Source organism: Labrus bergylta, chromosome 10 (assembly GCF_963930695.1).
Source record: "Labrus bergylta chromosome 10, fLabBer1.1, whole genome shotgun sequence".
NCBI lineage: Eukaryota > Metazoa > Chordata > Actinopteri > Labriformes > Labridae > Labrus > Labrus bergylta.
The window spans coordinates 11,055,691-11,075,124 of record NC_089204.1 but is presented as its reverse complement, the minus strand read 5'-3'; the positions used below and the strand labels follow the sequence as shown (position 1 = coordinate 11,075,124).

At 39.7% G+C, this 19,434-nt stretch overlaps 1 protein-coding gene across 3 annotated transcripts in view; it reads left to right on the top strand.

Annotated features, from left to right (window-relative positions):
- The first annotated feature begins 10,536 nt into the window (after positions 1-10,536).
- The window catches only part of LOC109976915 (acylphosphatase-2), a 9,250-nt gene continuing 352 nt past the window's right edge, over positions 10,537-19,434 (top strand). The window contains exons 1-4 of one of the 3 annotated variants that reach the window (XM_020626874.3): positions 10,755-10,962; positions 11,369-11,385; positions 12,695-12,804; positions 17,175-19,434. The exon at positions 17,175-19,434 is cut by the window's right edge and continues 45 nt beyond it. In XM_020626874.3, coding sequence (XP_020482530.1) covers positions 10,893-10,962; positions 11,369-11,385; positions 12,695-12,804; positions 17,175-17,289 — 312 coding nt within the window. In that variant the 5' untranslated portion in view covers positions 10,755-10,892 and the 3' untranslated portion in view covers positions 17,290-19,434. Of the gene's footprint in view, positions 10,963-11,088; positions 11,227-11,368; positions 11,386-12,694; positions 12,805-17,174 lie in introns of those variants that run through there. The other 2 variants (XM_065959840.1, XM_065959841.1) reach the window with 2 other exon arrangements.

Below are 19,434 nucleotides of genomic sequence, written 5' to 3'. Positions count from 1 at the left end.
GCTGTGCAAAAATGTGATAAATGTGAGATAATGTTTTTTTTTAAAGTGGATTATGTTCAAGATGATGGCTGTTAACAGTTCCAGCATGAGTTTGAATTAAGAGCTTCCATGTTAACGTAAAAGGGTAAGCAGCTTATACTTATAGGGATGGTTTAATAGTTTGGAGGGGAAACTCTTTGCTGAGATTTACATGAGAACTTTAATGCTAAGCTTGTTTACCATAGTTAACCATAGGTTTATTTGTCCAAAGCTTTGGAACCAGTCCCATTGAAGAGTTTTCTAAAGAAGATAATTGTTATTTTTACACTTGAGTTTCATGCTAACAAGACGTGACATTTTAAAGAAGGGTCAATCCTGTTTCAGCTAAGCTAAGCTAATAGGCTAATGCCTTTTTGAGGTTGACCGTTATGATGATGTCTTGGAGCTGAAAGCTGATAATTGCATGCTTTTAGCATAATGACATCTTCAGTCTATTGCAGAAATAACGCCATACTACAAACTTTCATTTAAATATAGTTATTACAGTAATAAGGAAGAGGGGTTATCTCCGATATGTTCTTCAATAGAGCTTCTATGTTTGTCCACACATGACTGGTGGAGGATGCACAGTTGCTATATAAAAGCCAAAAACATCTTATAATGATAGTTATTAAAACTTATTAAGTTTTGAATTACCTGCCAAACCAATAAACACAGTTTATGATAGACAGATAGAGAAGAGTTTTCATTAAATGATTATAGCCTTCTTTGTACAACACTTAAGGATTGACTTTTGTGTTTTGTATCAAGATTGGGCAAGAGAGCAGGTGAAACATATTTATAACCAATGTAGCCACCAGTTTTAGTGTGAAACTAGAAGTAAACCCAAATGGTTAAATCGGATATAAAATCATGAGTTTATTATCAAATTCTTCTGTGTGTTTTATTCTTTAGAGCTGAACTGAAACACCATCAGCTACTCTCAGAGTCCATGCAGTGATCACTGAATTTAAAAACTGTAGCATTATTGCCATATAAGACCCATGCACTGAAAAGTAAATGTTCTATATTATAAAGCCTAACACAGTGACATACATGAAGCTGATGGCTGTAATGTATCTCATATACGTCCTGCAGCCTTAATGCATATGAGACTGTACATGGCTGCTGTCAACACACATCCAATCACACAGTCTGCTCCGCTTATTGTTTCACTTTGTGTGTGTGCGTGCGTGTTTGTGTGTGTGCATGTACGTGTGTGCATTTGTGTTAGTCAGTGTATGTGTATGTAGTTGTCAGGGAGCTGTATTTATGTGCATAAGGCTAATGCTATTGCTAACATAGAGTCCAGCATGTTCCTGTGTGTGTTTGTGTGTGTTGGATGACATTACTAAAAAGAGTCGACATGTTACACAGCAGCGGAGGTTTTAAACCCTCCAGCATTGCACACACACATGCACACAATCACTGAAGTACCCATACACATACACACACATGCAGACTTGGCTCTGTGCCCATATTTATGACAAGACCTCTGGGACCCCCTTAAACACACTCATACACACACAAACACACACCACCACCTCCCCCATCCACCCAAACTCGGCAGCCCGGCTCCTAATAGCGCCCAACATCTTCCTCTGACGTGGCTGCGTTTGTGTGTGTGTGTGTGTGTGTGTGTGTGTGTGTGTGTGTGCGGTGTGTGTGTGTGTGTGTGTGTGTGTGTGTGTGTGCGGCTATGGCAGAAAGAACACTGCGACCTAAAAACCCAGCTCACTGAGAGCGACTGCACGCCGAACAGAAGGCTCATCCAAGTGTAAACACACACACACACACACACACACACACACACACACACACACACACACACGTGTACAGTTGAGCACGTAGGAACGTGTGTGAACACACACAAGGCACGTGGATGCACAGCAGATGCACACACATTAGCACAGAAATCAACACGTGAATAAAGAGATATTATACACATTGTGCAAACACAGTGTGTGCATGTGCGTGTGTGTGTGTGTGTGTTTGTGTGTGTGTGTGCAAACAAAGTGATACCTCAGGTGAGAACCACACATGTTGTATTACCAAACATCAGTTAACAGTTCAGAAGGGTTAAACTATGTTACAAAAGAAGTCTAGACATTTTTTAACTAGGCTTAAAATTTAGAAAGTCTGATAATATGATGACAACTGATGCATCGCCATGACAACTGAGCACTCTACATTCACAGAGGAGGACAGTGAGATGTGATCCAAAGTATCCAGTCATGTAAGCGTACCTCAAAGTACTATTTAATGTTTGTGGTTGGCAATGTTTTGTGATTGAAATGTCAAATAATTTACGTCTCTTAAGCTCAATGAAATCATTACACGGCCTGACAGTGCTGCATTCTGTCTACTATGGCGCCATGATTCTTAACATTACTCTCTGTAAACCAATGTATGTGGTCTGCCTTGTCTAACAGCACTCTGATGAAACAGGCTTTTTTTTCTATAATCATCTATAAGTCAAACTACTGTTAGAGGACATAGAGATCAGATTTTGGAAAAATACTACTTATAGATGTAAAGGACAAACTGGGTAGAGAGAAGGGACGTAACACTATGTCAACGGGGGGAAACTGAATCAGCAACAACTGAAAGTACCTCACAGGAGCTTTAATCCTTCTTTAGTTTGAGGTTCACTGTGTTTGCTCTCAGGAATAACAGACCTAGTCCAAAAGTGCCTATACTGAACTGGGAAGGAGGGCGTTCTAGTCTCCTCCTTAAATATTTAGGAGCTGGTTTGGCTCAACACTTTTCTGGTGATGGGGATGCAAAAACATCTGGCTGTTAATGTTTTTAAATTCATATCTTATTCACTGCCTTGTGCCTTGTGTTTTTTTCTGTACCTGGTTTGTCTGTGTGTTTCTGCCCTGCCACTTACCTGGATACACTGACCTGCATTCAGCTCATCACGTCCTCAACTAACACATCTGTCATCCATCAGATCATCAAAACCTACACCATCAATCCAGCATTGTCACTGTCAGATATTTTTTTATGCTGCTGTGGTAGCTCCTCTTAGACTCACTATAATTTTATATTCTCTTGTTAGTTTGCTCGTGATTTGGCTAAACTACATCTGCTTGTTTTTCTCCTTTCCTTCAGGATCCCACCCAGTCTGTCTGCTGACCTGTGCTACACTTTGTTTTATAATTTTTGTACCTTGGAATCTCCTTTTCTCTGCCCATCTCCAGCCACCTTCTGTCATCTTTTCATCTCGGTGCAACAAATATGTTGAAAAAGGAATTTTTCACATCAACTAGGCTTCGAAAGACACAAATGACACGTACTTATCACCTAAAGTGAATTTGCACATCACACTCGTTGATTTTTCTTTTTCCTGCCAGTTCTCCCTTTATTTATCCAATACAGCTGTGTTGATTACAGTATGAGGTGTTGACCTTTTCCTTTTTTCCAGTGTCCTCAAAGAGTATGAAGATCTGTTGACGGCAGACTTGAGGATGTCTGTGATTGGTTGGTTAGTCTATGTGATGGTTAAAGTTAGTGAAGCCAGTTAACCTAAAGATACTCTGGGCATGTTGGACTCACTTCATATAATAGTACAGACTTCAGGAGCCTACGGTTAGTTAGCATTAACTGCAGAAAGGCTCTACTGTACCAAGCTGGTTTAACATACACAAGGTATGTTTTGGTTATCTTGCTTTCCCTAACAAAGACAATCAGGCTAAGTGGTCACACAAAGCTGGTTAGAAACTGGATAAGTCAACCCTGAGTTTCTCTGAGCATGTTTGCATATAAGGGGGAGTGTTTACGGCATACGAACAATGAAAAACATGGTCAATGACAGTACAGTGGCATACTTTACAAACTTAAAGGAAATTATAATATCAGGAAAAATATATAGAACTTAAATATAATTTAGACTAAAAGCAACACAGCTGCATCTTGCAAAAAGACCATTATAAATCCCAGTGTTCAATAATTGAATGAACAACTAAACAAGTTCATTAACTCAGCTCGAGGATCAATAGAGTCGATAGGTCATAATTTGGTTCTTAGTACTGGTAGATCTTTATTTCCCCAAACGTAACCTGCTTCAGAGAAAGTGTTAAGCAAGAGTTACAATGACCATCCAACCTGGTAAGAAGGGAACCACCTTTGTAGTTGTAAACCTAGAGTTGACCGTGAAGTTACCTCAATAACTGTAAATCCTGCAGGCCTCAGGGGATGAACAGAAAACTAGGAATCCAACTGCAATTGGGTGTGATCTCTGAAACGTTTACAAAAGTTGGTAAATGTTTTATTCTGTTAACTGTCAAAGTCTGTTTTAGCCTCTCTCTCTTTTAAAAGTCTTTTTTTTTTTTGGAAAGGAGGGAGTTTGAGATAATTGCAAATCCTGGAAAAAGATATGATGGCCAACAAGGCCAATCCCACGCCACAAAAGAATAACAAAAACATGCAGGTCTGACATGCTCTATAACACTCTTATAAAAGGTCATTTAGACCAGTTTGTGTGTGTGTGTGTGTTTGTTTGTTTGTTTGTTTGGGGTTACATATGCTATGTGTTTGTTAGTTTGTGTGTTTCTGTGGGGGAGGTGGTCATGTGTATGTGTGTTGTTGTTATGTGTAGTAAATATTTCTACAGCAGCAATCATCTTGGCTTCACATCATAGTCCCCAGCTGTCAGCACAAAACCAGCCCCTGGCAGAGAGGGGGGGGGGGGGGGGGGGGGGGGAGGAGGAAGGCACATAGAGAGAGAGGCACAGAGAGGGGGCGAGAGAGGCGCATGAGACAGAGAGAGAGAAGGGTGATAGAAAAAGAAGAGAGATGGAAAGACAGAGAGAGGTAGAGCAGAAGTGGAAGAGAGAGTTCCAAACAGAGAGGGACAAAGAGAGACAAACAGATGCTGAACCTCAACAACCTGCAGTTCACAGATCTTTGTCTGTTGTCAGTCACCTCCCACACAAACAAATCAAACTGAATTAGAATCTGATTAACAAGCCAAGTGTGTGAGCACCAGAGGTGGGCACAGTTCATCAGACAATTAACTTTGTTAAGTGTTAATCCGTTAAAAACGTTGTTTACTTCAATAGCAATTAATCAGTTTATTCCATTTATAATTACATAAAGTTAACATTGATCAACATTATCAGCTTTTTGCAATGTCATTAGTACTTTGGGGCCAATTCACTTAGAAAACTCAAAAGTTCACAGATGACTGTATTAAAAATCTACAAATAATGGAAACTTTTTTAAGCATATCTCCACTGTCTGTAAATCTAGCGGTGCTCCGGAAGTATCTATGTAGAACAAGCAGCACTTTGGCAGCGGGAGCAGAGATGGGCATTTGGGTTTGTTATTCAATAAGCTGTCTAAAGTACAGAAGGCGGTATAAACTCTTGCTCAAGTTGTGATCTCGATCCATCTTGCCATGTAAGAGCAGGGTTTGGACACTACTGTAACTGAAATGGAGTTTAACCAAGGTTAAAAGTTTCGATAACCTTTTTTTAAATTTACATCTACAAGCTCATACCATAAATGTGACTCCTGTAAACCATATGAAGATAGAAATGAAATCTACAAAGCTACAAAGGTAAATAACTGAGACCACTGAGTCTCTTAAGACCATGAAGTCTGCTCATTGATTCTCAGATGTCCCTTCCCTTATACCTCAGTCCTCTATCCACCTAGCAATAAGTAGAGTTTTGGAATGACCCTAAGATGGAGGATCTAGAGCTACTTCTGCTTCAGCTGAGGATTGGGGAGTGAGAACATGTCTTTTAAGAGAACTGAGATGCAGGGCATGTTAACATGTCAGCCATTTCCCTGTAACATCACTCTCAGGTTGGGAAGCTCAAATGTTGTTGTCGTCTCGTACTGTGTTCCGGGTTTTAAGGACGTAAGTCATAGACTTCGGGAATCTGAAACATTTTTAACATTCCAACGCTTCCTGTTTGATAAAGAACCACAAAGAGAAATTAAATTCTGCAATGTTAAAAAGACTCAAGATAATTATTTGCCGATATTTCTTTTTACATATATTTAGTCACTGTTTCAATAACAATGCTGTTTTGGAAGTGAAGGGCAAGAAATTCATCAAATCATAATTAGCAGCTTGGCGGTTCCATGAGTGTATCACATCACGTGATAGCAATGAATCAAATATGGTGTAAGGTTTCTTTTGTCCATTTCGCTCCAGTCCCTCCCTCCCTCCCTCCACAACTCAGGCCACACCCCCTCATGAACGTAACACAAAGAAATCTGGAATTTCAATGTGCATCTGTGAAAAAGGAAAAAGGACGGGCTTTTGATATTAGTCTGATTATTGTTAATACTGCAGCAGTCTTGGAGCTTTGCATGATGCTATGCCCACTTAACATGAAACAGAGAGTACTAACAGTAGTTTACTTACACTGACTGTACATACATCTTTGACTTCTGTTTCTGTTTCATCATGTTTCTACTGTTCTTTTGATTTCATCAGCGCCGATGATGTTCAGGAGGTTGTTTGCTGGGATGCAGGTTGTCGTGTGTGTGTGTGCTGTGTGTGTGTGTTTGCCGAAGCATGCTGTATGTACTAGATGTTCCGGTACATTCTGACCTCCTGGCTCCTGTTGGGGATCGACGTCCTTCAGGATTCAGACTGACGAGCTGTTTACTGATGTCAGTATGTTAGTTTGAATGAATTCTTGAGTTTCTAACTGTATTTGCTAAACATACAGTACACATTTTCCTTTAGATAGAAGCAGTGCAGGGTATACACAGTATACCTACTTATTTTTCAGTCTCCAAAGGGTATGCCTACATCTCCTCTGATTCACACCAATAATTGATTGACAACATTCAGTAGTATGCTGCAAATTTTCGGATTGTAAAGGGATGACCTTCCCTCTGTCTCTAATTTGATAGGATACACTAATTAAATATGCAAGACTAGTCTTAAAGAGCCCATATTCTGCCCTTTTTGAGGTTCGTATATTTAATCTATGTACCTACTTTTGTACATTCACAATAGCTAAAGTCTGAAAAAAGTGTCTGTTTTCATGCACTGCTCCTCCTTGCTCCCTCTACGCTCTGAGTCCGTCAGCTACGCTCTGCTGAGCCCACACTGTTAGACCCCACGTGGGCCAAGTCTGCTCTGATTGGTCTGCCGATCTGCTCTGTCGTTGTTGGTCAGTTGCTCAGCACGCTTCTCGGAAATTTCAACATGAGCTGCAGGGCTTGCCACAACGAGCCAATTGACTTAGATCAGTGATCTCATACTGACAATGACGTCACACTGACACATTTTTATCGAGGGGGGCTAGAACCGAGCGTTACATGCGGCTAATGCTACAGCTAACAGGAGGACGTAGGAGAAGCTGCGTTTCCGCGGACTTTGAATTTTTGCACATAGATGTGCCTAAACATGCACAGGACACTTGGAAAACACACTGAAGAGCATATAAAACCAGAAAAAAGCACAATATGGGACCTTTAAACATTTGGAGGTGAAGGGGGGGGGGGGGGTTAAGATTATTCCCACTTCTTAAGGCACCACTACACTGGATAGAAGGCAGACTCACCCAGGTACTACAAACAATCTCAATTAACCTGCTTACATTACACAAAAAAGGCTTTTTCCTCATGAAATGTGGTGATCATTTGGACACAACGTTAATCCTAAGTACATTTCCTATTACAGTAATTAAACATTAATGTTTCCCTTTGGTGCCCTTTAACTATTGGACACATTGTCATTCTACTTGGTATGAAAATTCATGGTCTGAGGAGGTTGCGTCCTTTTCAGTTAGGTTTTCACCTTGTTTTTCATATTGATGTCAGTAACATACCTCACTTCAGCGTTCTAAGGCAGTCACTCAGTCAGTCCACCACTTTACTTAAGATTTAAATCAACTAAACTGTTGGAGGGATTGTGATTACATTTTGTGCAAGCATTCATCATCCCAAGAGAATAGATCCGACCAACTTCAATGATGTTTTTTTTGGTTGAAATTTGTCTTTCAGTGTGAAAATTTTTGAATGAAATATATTTGAAGTATTAATTGTGATTACATTGATATCCAGGCTTTTGATCTATTATCATCAATTTGTTTTACTTGCCAAATACTAACACGTACCTGCAGAACTAATGCCATTACCATCAGCCTTACCTTTTCGGTGTTCAGTTAAGTATGATTACGTGGATTTGATCATGTACATTATTGCATCCGGCTCAAATTTAGCATAAAAGAGCAGTTAGCTTGGCAGTGGACTACCTGAAAACAACAAAAGTATTAAATGGTGATACAGTTTACTTCTGTCATTTTATTTAAAAATAATTTAAATAACAATGTGCCACGAGAGCCAAATGTTGTTTTATTTGTACACTTTGTCAGGTTTCAGCAACTTAATTGAAATTTCTCTCAGGAGATATTTTTCTTTGACTCAAAATCTTCGAGGTTTCCTTCACTGAAGAATAAAAGTGAAATGCTGATAAGGATGGTCCTCGTGTTAAATTGGAGAATATGGATAATGGAGTTTGTGCTGGGAACAAGAAACAATGGTTCCTGAAGCAATGTGTACAATATTACACTCATTGAGTTGTGTTTAGAAAATACCCAAAACAAAAATAAAGAAAAATAGAATGTGGAAATTATTCTGGTAAAATATGGTCAAAAATAAAAGGCTGCACATACTGACACTAAAAAAACAGAGAGTTTGATGTTTGAGGGGTGAAACTGAATGGAGGTCATGAAACATTGTCAGGCTGTGTGTGTGTGTGTGTGTGTGTGTGTGTGTGTGTGTGTGCGTGCGTGCGTGCGTGCGTGCGTGCGTGCGCGCGTGCGTGCGTGTGTGCGTGTGTGTGACTTTTTGTGTGTGTGAGTGTTGATGCTCGAGGGGACGACCAGTCAGAGCGGACTGTTTAACTTCTGGAGCTGAGTCAGCTGGCAACACACAAACACACACACACACACACACACACACACACACACACACATGCACACAGGGTATCTGTGCTAAACTATGGAGCTTTTTGGCATTTCCCCTAAAGAGGAGTGATGGTAAACTCTGTGTGTATAAATGTGTATTCATGATGTTAAAGGTCAAGGTTAGAGGCGTCAGGACGGTTGGGAACAAACTGTGACTTAGCTGATTGTATCATCAACATTAATGCTGCTGTTACTCTGACTAACGCCTGCACGTCTCAATGTCATCAGAATATCTTGGAGTGAATCATTTACATGTGAATCTCACAATTTAGACATCTGCAGGCACTTGACTTTTTCTTGTTTGGAAACAGTTACCAGGCAACCAGAAGTACCTGGACCTGATCTAGAAATACTTCTACATGGTAGACAAACTGGCCACAGTTGAGGTTATTTGCAGAGGTTTGCATGAATAATGCATTTATTGTAGAGAATTTCTTAAAACCATACATAGGGCTAAACAGTGTTGAGTTGTAAATTCAGATTCTGTCTGTCTTTATGAATGCAGCGTCCAAGCAGAAATTTGAGCGCTGTGTTGGATTTACGACTGCTTTCGCTCCTGGTGTTTGTTTTGACACTCACGCAGATTAGAACTGTGTTTGCCCTAATTGTTGAATGTGCTTTGTGTGTGTGTGTGTGTGTGTGTGTGTGTGTGTGTGTGTGTGTGTGTGTGTGTGTGTGTGTGTGTGTGTGTGTGTGTGTGTGTGTGTGTGTGTGTGTGTAGAGATTACAGTGTGTCCGGTGGTATTAAAGGGATTAAACAGAGACGTGATGGTCTGATCGTCGTTCCTAGATGGTCTCTCAACACACACACACACACACACACACACGCACAAATTATGTGCTGGACATATATATAGTAATACACAGGCCAAAATACACATCCTCACCTTTCATGAGAGCAGAAAGATTCCCCAACTGTCAAAATATTTTAGATCCTTTCTAAATGTCATCTTTTCTAAATAATTTAAAAGTTACCAGGAAATGTAAATTACAGGAAAAGAGATTCCAGAAATGTCAGATTCACTGTAAAGGTAAAATATTCAGGGAAGTTAACATGAATGACTGCACTGTGTGTGTGTGTGTGTGTGTGTGTGTGTGTGTGTGTGTGTGTGTGTGTGTGTGTGTGTGTGTGTGTGTGTGTGTGTGTGTGTGTGTGTGTTGCTGATAATTCTGTGAGGTGTGACTGACATCTAGAGGATCTTTGAAGTACTGCTGACTAAACTTATGACATGATGATTTTCTCAGCGACTTCATAAATGAGAGCTGTCATTTATAATAACAGACTCATTGTTTTATGAGTGATATTAATTATTATAATGATAATAAAATAGGAAGACGGGGAAAAAATGAATGAAAATCAGAAACTGTATTTGTAAAGGACTTAAATACATAAACTGCAGCTTAAACAGTTTTATACTGAGGAAGAGGCATGCAGCGATCGCTTCAAGAAAAAGACTGAAATATCAGAACGTATACGATATAGTGACACCACCATAACAATGAAAAAAATAAATCACAAAAAAAAGCAAAAGAAGTGAAATAAAATAAAGATGAAAGTATAATATTTAACAGATGGACAATTAAAAGAAATGTAAGATACATTTTTGGGGATGGAATAAAGATGACAACTCAAAGCATAGAATGCATGATACAAGGAAAATAAATCAATAAAAAGCTGATGATAAAAATAGTTTCTCTACAGAAGGCTTATAAAATCAAGTTACAACACTGTAAAGAGGAGCACTCTCAGCACATCACTTCCTCTCTGGTGTTGATGGTGAGATTTTCCTTTAAAAACTGGAGGAAGACATGACCATGTTGGTGCAGAGTGCTGAGGAGAGCGAGGGAGCGAGCAAGCAGAGGGTGTTTACTCACTCGTTCTTCAGCCTCCTCTCCTGTTAAAGGGACAGTCTGTGTTTTGCTCTCAGCATGTCTGAATGTGAAACAGCTGGAACCAAACTGGTGTCTGTGGACTTTGAGATCTTCGGTCATGTTCAGGGTCTGTATGTTTAACTCCCCTCCTCCTACTCCTTCTCCTTCTTCTGTTTTCTGCCGAGCTCTGTGAGCGGGGGCTGTAAACTGATCTGTGCTGGAGCTTAATATAGAAACTAGTGCAGTTCTGCTGCTGCTGCTGCTGGCGGGACAGAATCTCTCTGCTGGCTCACTTCCTGCAAGCTCTGATAAATTATCCTGAACGTATCATAGGCAGCTGTTTGTTTCAGTCTTTGAATGGAAGAAATGCTCACATATTCGGATAAGAAACGTACATATAAACTGCTTAATATGTTTCATAGAAAGAATTGAGGTTATTGTTTGGTGATATTTCTGATTACATACTGTTTATTTAGTCATTCTCTCTCCCCCCTCTCTTTCTCTCTTTCTTTCTTCACCCTTATTGTTGACAGGAGTCTGTTTCAGAATGGTGAGTCTCTATAAAATTGTTGGCTTCTTCCACTACCTGCTGTCTTCTGTTTCTTTACTTTGCTACTTATAACAACCTTTCCCACTAATGTAACTTAGGAACCGATTCATAGTTTGTTTGTCATCATATCTACATGGTTGCAACAGGTGAAATGTTGAGCCTAGTTAGGATTAGCAACATAACTATTAGTTAGGTCTAGAAAAAGGGGGGTTTTGGGGCTTCAAATACAGTCCTTTAATTAAATGTAGTATAATTATGTGATTCATTTGGTGAGTAGTGTTTCATTTGTTATGTAAAGGAATTCTTCAATGACTTTTGGCTCAACACATGATTAATGAGGTCCAGGACAAAGCTTATGGTTTGAGTTAAATTAAATATATTAGTATTGTTACTTCAGTGACGTCAGAAATGTCCATTAAGTGACATATCTGTTGAACCTTATAAGAAGAATCGATGTAGACCTCTGTTGACCTCTCCTCAGTAAAAGTCCTGTTTCTTTGCCCACCCCAAATGAATTTGACCATTAAAATACTACGTCTCCTGACTTTGAGTTTTCTCCTGAATCATTTCTAAGGCCACTAGAGGTCGCTGCACAACATTATTTCTTACTAAGCCTTTGCACAGAAAACGTGGTCCTTTATGGTGTGGACAAACTTGTTGAGGTTGAGAGTGAAGAAAAAAGTTATTTAGCTAATTATGTTTTCAAAATTTCCGATTTTCATCTTTGCACTTAACGCACAGAACTTCTAGGGCTTTTCTCCATCACTACATGGGTGTGGCCCATGATTCTATGAAATTGTGCAAACTGAGAACATCTGTGCTTGTAGCATTTCTTTGAATGCTGCTCATGATCATTTGTTAGTCTTACCAAACAAATCTGCCTATACCCTGATTTCCACAAAGTCTGAAGCTCCTTTCTTCACAGGAGCTTCTTTAAAAGGGACTTAAAAGGTTCCTCCCACATTTTGTTATCTGTCTTTAATACCTTTGAAGAATATACATAGGAGATAAAAATGTTCAGCCCTGTAAGACCCATCCCGCACTCCATGTTTGTTTGTACTAATCTGTGGCAGTGACATTTTGTGGATTAAAAAAAATTCCAGGAAGTCTATTTAGACCTGGTCCCTGCAATGGAAAGGCATTGAATTCCTCAGAAACTTGTTTGTTTCTAATGTGTCTGCTTTTTGATTCAGAATCCATGTTAAAGCATCTTTTTGGGTCTTTTTCTGAAATTATTTTTTCTTCTTATATAAAGATTACAAACCTACAAGTACGTTAAATGTGAACCCCTTCATCTTCCCCCCTGCAGTACACAGAAAAGGAGGGTCTGCAGCTGGGCCTGGTCGGCTGGGTGAAGAACACCTACAGTGGGACGGTGGTGGGACAAGTCCAGGGTCCAGCTGATATGGTGGAGGAGATGTGAGTACACAGAGTGACACTGCTACAAAATTGGATGTTCACCACTTCTGTCGTTGCTGTTTGTATAATAGTCAGCCACTAGGTGGCAATCTTTCCCTTCACAACATACTGTAACCCTTGATTCCAGCATTGATTTGGTGCTGCAGGTTTCTTTTTTCGAATTCCCTCTGTATACTTCTTAAAGATCATAAACCAGTTCTTTAATTTCACAAAGCTGCGTTTTTATGACGGCTCAGAAAAATCCCTCTCTTTATTTCTCTCCCTTCATCCAAACTGTGTTATGGTTCTGTCCAATAATCATTCATCAGATTGAAGCTTCAGCTCAATTTCTTTGAATGTCCTCACTGTCCAATAGTGATGTCACCAGGGTGTGGACTTCTAGTTTATATGACATCACTGCCTCTAGGGATCCTGCTCTCTCTCTCCCCACACACACACACACGCACGCACGCACGCACACACACACACACACACACACACACACACACACACACACACACACACACACACACACACACACACACACACACACACACACACACAAAGACACACTAACACAGATGAAACAGTGTTGTAATTCTTGGTGTTCGTTTTCAACTCCTTGCAGCGCCGGGCGGCTGGAGTTTATTATTTCAGCTGCCAGCTCCAAAGAGATAGATATCCTTTATTAACACATACACGGCTCAAGTTGTTTTTAAAACAGGTGTAAACCTGTTTCATTACAGGAAATAGAAAGAGGACACTTGTTAGGAGGTACTTTGTTAAAAGTGTATTACTCAAAAGATGCATTTTACAGCTTTCAGTGGGGCCTATCCAGAAGCGGAAGCTATTGTATTTAATAATAATGATAAAGTCAGTCTTAAAAAATGTTTTCTACCTGAATTTCAAGTCTTCACCTTCACTTTAGTTCTAAATATGCTACAGTGCTCAATCTTAAAGGAAGAAAATGGCATCCCAAAATACAACAGCTTATGGATAAGAATAAATGTCATGTATATGCATCTGTTTTAATTCTAATCAGTCACATGTCCAATGTGTCTTTGGGCTAGACACTTAACCACAAATTGGTCCCGCTGCTTCATCGGCCATCAGGGTGTGCATGGGTGTGAATGGGGAGGTATAAAACATGCGGTATAAAAGCGCTTTGCGTTGTCAGAAGACAAGGAAAGCGCTATACAAGCTCAAGTCCATTTACCATTACCACAACATCAAACGCATCATGACAAATCATTCAAACAAAACCATTAATATCAAAGATAAGAAGCTAAAACAGAAGCTAAAATATTGAAAGCGTTTTTAAAAATAAAAATAAAAGCTACAGTTCAGAGTTATAGTTAAACACTTTATTAATAAAAGATCAATAACACTCCATTCTACCGGGCATCTTTTCACTGGTAACACTCTCCCTCATGTCCTTCCTGATGACTCCACTTTCACCACGACCTCACTTCCTGTCGGGCCTGGGAAACGGAAAGCAGCTGTTCCTCTGGACAGAGGAAGAGAAGGAGGGAGGAAGGGGGGAGAAGAAAGGGGGACACTGGGGGACTTACAGGAGTGGAGAAAGGGGAGTGGTACAAAAAAAGAGGACAGAGAATTAAAGCGATGGAGGACAGAAGAGAAGGGAGTGAGAGTTAGGAAGTAGTGAACCACAGAAGAGAGAAATGCAGAGCTGCTGCTGGTGGTGGGAGGTACACGTGTGGGTGGTTTCCCTTTTTTCTCCTCTTGAGAAAAATAATTCCTAGAGTGCAGTGAACATGAACAAAATGGAGACTAAAGGAACCGAAAGTGAGATTTTCAAAACTAAGCTGGAACCAGAAATAAAAAAAGGAGCAGAGGTGGAGAGAAAAACAGATGTCACTTGTGTCTGACATTCACATGAGTGACATCATATGTCAGAATGTCAGACATGACTAACATTTAAGGTAATTCAGCTTTTTGATTGGCCTAAAGAATTGTTGTGAAAGAAGCCATTTTGGTTTCTTGTTGTTTAGAGATGTTTAATAATCTGTAGAGAGCTTGTTTCATTATCATTGGAGTGTATTCTACATGTTATTAGGGCTGACTGCAGTCTGAACTGAGGTTCTGAACTTCACACTAGAACACACTGAGTGACTTGTTTGAGTTTTTTTTGCACTTATCTTCTTACTTTAAAATGAATGACAGCACAGTTTGAAATAGCGTCTGAGAGGTCTCAGTTCAGCTCTCTGTGGTGATGAGCAGTAACTGTTAGTGTGCTTTTTTGACCACAATCAAAACATTTAAAACTTTAATTTGTAAATTAAAAAATAGCAAAGTGATTTGTGATGCAAACACTCAAATGAGACACGACACAACATGTGCCTCATTTTGAGTTGATATCCATTTTTTGTTACTCATGCAACAACTTGTGTGCTGCTATTCTGCGAAGGCCTATCAGTGATGAGTTCTTTGTTGTCCTCGTGAGGACAAAAGCTCAGACCTTTTACAAACCTCCATCATGATGTTGTTATGCTGGCCTCCTTTACAGTTGTTCACAAAGGTAACAGGTCATTTCACTTGGTACGCACCTGAAGCTGCTGGAAGTGGCTGTAAAGTTAGCATCGATAGCCGTCAGTAATGTCTTTTGTGTTGGCTTTTACAACATCAACAAAACAAGACCTCATATCATCCTTAAGAGGTATTCTAAGAGACAGAATAACTTTTTGTTTGTTTATCACCTGAAGGACACGGTCAATATTTTACAAAAGAATTGATAATGATGATTTAAATGATAATGATAATGATACAAACAAATCTTATTAATAATAATAGTTATCATTATGATATGTATGTTAACTTCAAATGTCCCTTTCTGTAATACTGAGTCTGATTACTTGATAACAGATCTGTTACATTTACACATCAAAGCTGACAGAGTTATTTGCTACAAATTTCTAAAGTCTCTGATCGGAGTTGTGACAATAAAAAACATATTCTAACATTGTGCATTGTCAATAACTGTCCTCGCAAATGTATACTCTTATCAAACAGTGTAGATTTAGAGGAAAACGTCAGCAGATTACAAACCAGCAAATATCCAGCTGTGGAGACTTAACGCTATAATCTTTTTTTCGTGTGTGTGTGTGTGTGTGTGTGTGTGTGTGTGTGTGTGTGTGTGTGTGTGTGTGTGTGTGTGTGTGTGTATGTACGTGTACAGTAGAGTACTAGGTCACTCATCAGATCAGTCGACTGTATGGAGAAGTTTTTTGCCAAAACTGAAAAAGTAGGACAGCTCGTCTCTCTTTCACTGACTCTCTCCCTTCTCTCAGTTTCTCTCTCGCTCTCTCTCTCTCTCTCTTCTCCTCATTTTATCTCAGTTGCTCTCTCATTTCTGGCCGGGTTTTTAGTCAGTGCAGCTTCATGGACGTGACCCTGATCCCCTGAAAGCTCTCTCTAATCTACAAACACACGATCAGAATTATCAGATGGTCACAAAAACAGTCGGTGGTGAAACAGACTTTCTTCATTCTCAGGCTTAGATAAAGCTGTACTGTAGGAATGTATGTGTTTTTCCCATCATGCCCCTGGGTACCACATGTGTGTCTGACCGCCCCCAACAGTCTGATTGTTATTTTTTTCTTCATTTTTGTCCCTGACCCTCAGCCCTTGGCTTGTCCTGTCATCCCCGATTTCTCTCTCTCTCTCTCTCTCTCTCTCTCTCTCTCTCTCTCTCTCTCTCTAAATATTTCATGTTTCTTTTTAGCTGTCCTGTCAGAAAAGAAGAAGGCCCAAAAATACATTTTAAAAGCAAAATATCTTGACCAGCACTGATGCTGCTTTCACAAACACAGACATTGACTTATAATTGATGTATTACACAAAGCTGCTTAAGCCTTGACTAGCTAAAGTAGGATTTACTCAATGCACATTTGGTGTAAAAACAACATTTTATGATTCACAAAACATAGCTAACAAGAACAAGACAAGCACACTACTCAGGGGCGTGTCCAGACTTTTTGACTGGGGTGGCCCAACTGACTTATGCATGGATGGCTCGAAGTGTGATGTGCGAACCAACACACAAATAATATGAATTATTTACCCTTTCTTACCTCACCAATACTATCTACTTAATCACACAAGAAAATTGCAACATTAGCTTAACTTTGTAATGACACAAAAATAAAATTAAGGTTCAATTTAAAGTACTTAAAAATGTATGTATTTTATTTAACTTGCAACCTTTTTCACTGGGAAGCGATCCAATTAACCACTGAGCCACAGCTTTGTACTCTCTGAACTTTAAGTGCAGACATTGAATGAACGGCAATACAACAGAAAAGGGTCTGGTCACAGTTGGACTGTCCACATGGTGACGAGGATCTCTAAGTTTCTTTATGTGTCCTAAACAGGAAGGTGTGGTTGAGTAAAGAAGGAAGTCCATCCAGTCGGATCACCAGAGCCTCCTTCACCAATCAGAGAAGCATCGACAAGCTGGAGCTGTCAGGCTTTAAGACCCGCTTCTGACCAACTCATCGAAGGATCTTGAGGAACTCTCCAGACCTGTGTTAAACCTAACTGTTGTTCATTTCAGTTCAATTTCATATCCAAGCTCCTGTCAAAGTTCATTAATGAAGACTGATAAATAACTTATTGTAGCCAGAGTTGCTTTCAGAGTTTCTTTTTTGGAGTGCAATGGAAATGGAGATTTCTTACTGTTCCAGGTACAAAAGGTTTTCTGTCAGAAAAACAAATAAATATAACAGTAATGTGTCCCTTTTAACAATAATGACCTTACCAGAGCATATTCAAAATTAGATGAAAAACTAATAATTGAAACACACACACACAATTCAGCTGAAATACATAAGAGCAAGTCACATGACTTGATCACCTACATGATTTGATCCAATTAAATCACAGCAGGAAAATCCCTGATCAGCTGTCATGGCATCAACAACAAAAACACGGACACAGCAGGAACAGAGCATCTATTTACTGCTGCGACTCAGTGTGCACATGTGTGTGTGTGTGTGGTTGTGTTCAAGGAAGAAAGGCTAACTGTGGGTACACTTCTTAAAATATTTAGCAAGAAATATGGGTTTTTAGTACGTGAAAACAACATTTTGGGAAAAAAACACCATTGTTGATCTATGGAAATCAATTTTCTCTCATAAAATATCTGAACTTAAAATTGAAGGCATTGTGAAGATCAGCTCTAGGGCCTTGTGTTTGTGCAAGTGTCAGCGCTTAGAGACTCACTCTCCCTGGATACACTGTTAGAAGTATACGCTTTGTTGTCATGCCAACCCATCTCGAGACATTTCTCACAAACACACACACACGCATGTACATGCACGTACACATTGCTTTAATCTGCAAAAGAGACAAGGGGATGTTGGCTGTTTGAATAGGATCTGATGTTATGACAAACTTATATAACAGTGACATACACACAGCTGCTGGAGCACAGGATGGACACACTGACCCTCCATCCACTCTCATGATGAAGCTGTGTGTAGTTGTAGGAGCGGGAGGCGGGTGGCGGGGGGGACTGTAAAGGATCATAGCTCTAGGCGTTGTCTCTACATGAAATAGACAATTCTCTGTTTTGTTTTCTTTAGTATTCATAAAAGCCCATACATGTGTATTCAACATGTTGTATATTATGTTCTGTTACAATCTGCAAACGTTTATTATTATTAAATCAACATATTTCAAATACATATAGTTTTTAAAACTGAACTCTTGGCCTTTCATGAAGAAAGATTTATTGCAGGTTTGGTATATTAGAAGTTCTGTCTAAGCTCCAAATAGCCCAAAATAAAGCTACAGGATTTGCTCTAGCTGGTCCATCAGGTGTGAGGCTGAGTACAGAGAGTATGCATGCCAGTCTCATGGCTCAGAGTAGACAAGAAGTTGGCAGACTACAATAGTGGCTAATAACCGTAAAGAGATTTCATCAGGGATGCTTTCCACGGTGTTCTGTCACATCTGAATGACCTGTTGAACAGCTTCGGGCACATCAGCCTCGCATGGCTGCACTATGATAGACATCTCAGTCAACTGGAAGACGTGTGTGCCAAACACTCTCGCTCACTTAAACACGATTAAAAAAAGTTAACAATGTTTCTCTATCTCCTACTTTTCAAAATATTCTTCACACTCACACACAGTTCATAGCATATATTTAATCAGGCTTTGTAGGCTCTGCTGACTTCCTATCAAGCCAAACGTTGCAGGAGCTGCACTTCAAAGACTATCAATTGACTTACAAAACTTGGAAACACATGAGCATTTTGCAATAACAGAACTCAGTTTCTCTCACACATCCATTATACATCTGTGTCCCAATGTTTATAGACTGTTTTAACAAGTTTGCTCTCCTGAAAATACAGAAACACCAGCACATCAATCAGATAGACCAGCTTATCATATTGTCGCCATCTAGGTCTCCTAAACGATGCATGTGAGTCCTAAAGACTCCAACGCTGCCCAAAAGTGCTTGTGTCAGCCTTATTCATTTAATCACAAGTAAACCTATTATAATATTACAGGTGCCTCACATTACTATGGGTCCCACACTTCACACCTGCATGCCAACAGAAGCATTGAGATGAAACACTGGTTTATGGAGCAGTGCAGGGTGGGTGACATCATCTCTTGCACCCG